The 3,868-nt window shown below is 42.8% G+C and overlaps 1 protein-coding gene across 1 annotated transcript; it reads right to left on the bottom strand.

Annotated features, from left to right (window-relative positions):
* Nucleotides 1-711: 711 nt before the first annotated feature.
* Nucleotides 712-2,434, bottom strand: cryba4 (crystallin, beta A4). The gene is made up of 6 exons (XM_015973672.3): nucleotides 2,378-2,434; nucleotides 1,927-1,970; nucleotides 1,568-1,686; nucleotides 1,321-1,462; nucleotides 1,079-1,221; nucleotides 712-950 (listed from the first exon to the last, which is right to left on the bottom strand). Exons 2-6 carry the CDS (start codon nucleotides 1,963-1,965, stop codon nucleotides 803-805), a joined length of 591 nt encoding a protein of 196 aa, XP_015829158.1. The 5' UTR covers nucleotides 1,966-1,970; nucleotides 2,378-2,434; the 3' UTR covers nucleotides 712-802.
* Between the last annotated feature and the right edge of the window lie 1,434 nt (nucleotides 2,435-3,868).

Here is a 3,868-nt window from a genome sequence, read left to right as displayed (position 1 = left end):
AGAGTTTTACCGTCTATTTTCTATCAGAAGCTAATGCAGGAGATAGTTTTAGGAGACTATTTTCATGTCCAGCTTGCATGAAAAACTCAGAGTGACCAATTATAATCAGAAAAAAAAGGGTTTTCAGTGTTCAGCAACTTTAAACATTTAAAATTGTTATTATTGCATTTAAAATTAGAATTCAGACTAAATTCAATAAGCGAAGATAGCTTCAAATAGATTTTTGACAATATCAAATTGTTTATGGATTTGGCTTAGTTTGTCTTCAACCAATATTTAGCAGTAATAGTTATTATTTTTTTAAGTAAAAATTATTTTTAATTTTATTGAAAATAACAAAATTATTTTCTTGGTGATTAGAGTGATAATTAGTTAAAAAAAACATGCAAATGTTGCAGGATCTGAAAAATGTCATCTCAGTGCTGTATTTGCATTTCTCTTTGAAGTGACTGCTGTAATTTACATATTTGTAGATACCGTGTTTGCTGCTTTTGCTCAGATTCTGATGGTGATTGTGATGTTTTTGTAGGTAAATGGCTTGTATTATGAAGCGGTTTCTAGGATTTTAGGTGGTTTTCAACACTACCAGTCATTCACCCATGCACACACACACACATCAACACACTGACAGTTTTAAAGGTTGAATGAGAAAAAAGTTGATTGGGTTTGTACGTTTTACTGTGTTTAAGCAGATACATTGGTGGAAGTCAGTGAGGTTTAAGAAAAACAGTTTATTCAGCACCAGAAGGCATCGGGGGGAGAGGTTGGGGTGAAGGGTCACATTGGAGATCAGGTTAAGTTGTTACTGCTGAATACGGCGGATGGACTGGATCTGAGGGGTTTGGCAGTGGGAGCCAAACTCCCTGAAGTGTTTGTACTCTCCACAATGACGGTCACACTCCATGATGTATTGGTAGCCACGATAACCTGGGTACTGGTAGCACACAAATCTGTGGAGGGAAGGGAAAGGAAGTCCAGACCAAATGTTGCAATACGTTATGAAAACACGAGAAAAAACAATTACAGATCAGTAGATAGGAAATTAAAACGTGGGAGGAAAGCAGCTGGGGACACTCACGCTCCAGACTGGATCCTAAGAGAGCCAACTTCATTGTTGCACCAGCCCATAGCCTGGAGGGAGGGATAATCGTCACTAAGCTCACCCTTACGGCCCAGGAAGTTTTCGCGCTCGTAGATGGTCATACGACACTCTCTGTGGTTCTGCAAGACAGGAGGGTGCATTAGAACAATACACGTAAGCTGTTGGCCGGGTCAGACAGCCGTCTCCATTCCTAAAGCAAAGAGCAGCAGATGACTTACAGCACAGGCAATGGGTCTGAAGGAGGTCATTCTCTCAATGTGATAAGCATTGCTGCCTCCAAAGGCATCACACTGGGGGTACTCTCCCCTCTCCAGGATGAACTGCTGTCCCTGGTAGGAGGCATGCTCATAACCCACCCAGCTAGGAAATGGCAAGAGAAGAAACATTATACCTCTCCTAACACACAGACTCAGGTCAAAAGTCTGTCATCTGGCTTTTGGGTCTTTGTGCTGTAAGTGTACTCACGCTCCACTCTCCACCCTGAGGGAACGCACGCTCTCAAAGCCGAACTCCATCACGTTGCCGCACTCGGAAGTGAACTCGTGGCGGCGGCCCTGGAAGCACTCCTCATCATAGACAATGATCTGTCAGCCAAGAAAACAAGACGTGTCAGCACCAAGTCCTGGGCTAGCATTCACAGGAGACCAGCAAAATCACTTCAGGAGGTTGAGTTTGAGGTCTTGTTTGTTGGGATGGCCCGAAGTGGGAGGTTGAGCCTGTAGGGTAGGTTTACTGGTGGCTCTGCATCGTCAGATGGTCTGAGCCAAGAGACAACCTGAAGCCTTCAAGGCTCAGCTGATGTGTTTGTCAGTTCCTCAACTCACCTTCCAGTGGCCGGAGAACTTGGTGCAATGGTGAGTCATCTTGTCTGGAAGGAAGAAAGCAGAGAGCTAGAGTGAAGAGCTGGTCAGAGAGCCCGAGTGGGCTTTTCACTCTCATGAAGAACCATTAGAAGCTCAAACAGTGATGACAGAATGCAAAAACAGCAGATGAAGATGTTTTTTGCTGTGTCTCGTTTCATTCTTAGAGCAAATCTGTAGAACATCAAACTTTATGGAAAAGCTCCATCCGTTTTTAAATTCAGGAGAAAATAATCAGCCTGAGCGTGATGGCAGGACCAAGAGAGTCTAGTTATGGAAGCTTTAGCTCTCCGGAGCCCAGATGGCACTTGGGCTTTTGGGGCTGGTGCAGATGAGGAGGGGAGGTGGTTGACGGTTGGCGTGTTTATCAGGGTGCTGCTGCACCCTCTGGCTGGGTGAGGGACGAGGGACTCACCTTGCTGATGCTCTTGGGTCGTCCTGCTGTGAGAGTGAGTGGAGCCACGCGCCCCCACCCTTTTAAAGCCTCCCCTGGCTAGGGGCCATGCTGAAAGCCCCAGCTCAGCAGCAGGGAGGGGCCACTCTTTGTCCCCCACCTGCCTCCCCTCCCCTCACCTCCCCACAAAGCATGGCTAATCTGTGGAGGGACAGAATTGCAGACACCACAGTATCAACCCAAGGCAGTGGACAGGGAGCTTCAGGAATACAAGAGACACAAGACACAGAGAGAGCTGGGAAAAGATGGGGGGGGGGGGGGGGTAAGGACAGGGGGGGGGGGGGGGGGGAGAAATGATTCAGCTCACAGCTATTTCTGTTTAGATAATTTCAGTGTGGCTGAATCTGTCAGTCATTCTCTCATTATAGGAATTTGTTCTTTTTTCTAATTAATGTCAGAAAACAGCATCAAAAATAATCTAAATAAAGATTTTGGTTACAAATTTAAAAAGAAAATCAGTCGGTTGGTGTTTTGATCTTTTCACCCTGTTTCATGTCTGATTTTGTCATGTGACAGGCAGGATTATGAAACACTGCAATCAGAAATATAAACAGCACAGAGGAATTTATTCATCCAGACATCTGGTGTAGCAACACTTAGGCCGTCTCGTTTACGCTGCCTGTGATGATGACCCAGAACCACTGATCCCAGCTGTCAAAACACTTCTAAGGTTTTCATCTGCACAACTTCCAACCAGTTTTAAAATCAAGTCAGGTAAAACGTGTTTTACCTTTTATTTGATTCAACCCTGAAGCTGCATGCTCAGAGGGTAAAGTGGGTTTTATGTGACTAAACACTACATGTGTGTTTGTGTGTGACAGATTATATAATCCTACTTGTAAACAGGATAGCAGAGACACTCAAAGTCCTACATAACAGCTTGATTCCCTTTGCGTCGAAAGAAGTTTCAGCCCATTTTTAAACCTTTAAAATGTCCTGAAAGTTTTACCATTTTAGAGAAACTCTTCCTTTGACAGGAAATGTTGAATTTGTTTGTTTTGCCAGATAACAGGATTCATCTGAAAGCTAAAACTAAAAGAGAGTTGAGATCATTTCTCAGGCTGATGTGTCTAAATCTTAATCCTAGAAAAGTAAAACAGGCAGTTTGATTAAATGATTAGCAACAAGGTCATGATAAAATAAACGAAACAAAAAAATCAACTTCCTGTCTTATGAAACTGATGAAAGAGGAGGAGAAAGAGGAAGTGGTTTGGATCGGTTTTCTGGAGACTTAATATCTGACGTTTGACCAGCTGGATTACAAGGGAAGGTTTCATCTCTGGGAATAAAAAATTCCAAATCCTGATTCGACAGTTTTAAAAATCTGTCAGCGTTTTACTTCTTCAGTTTGAAAAATCTGAAAAATAACTAAATGTGAGTAAACTAATTCAAACGTTTAGAAATACACTTTTTTTTTTAAAATTCCTTATATTTTATTATGAATCAGTCTTT

Source organism: Nothobranchius furzeri, chromosome 6 (genome assembly GCF_043380555.1).
Source record: "Nothobranchius furzeri strain GRZ-AD chromosome 6, NfurGRZ-RIMD1, whole genome shotgun sequence".
NCBI classification, from domain to species: domain Eukaryota; kingdom Metazoa; phylum Chordata; class Actinopteri; order Cyprinodontiformes; family Nothobranchiidae; genus Nothobranchius; species Nothobranchius furzeri.
This window is presented reverse-complemented; position numbering and strand designations above follow the sequence as displayed.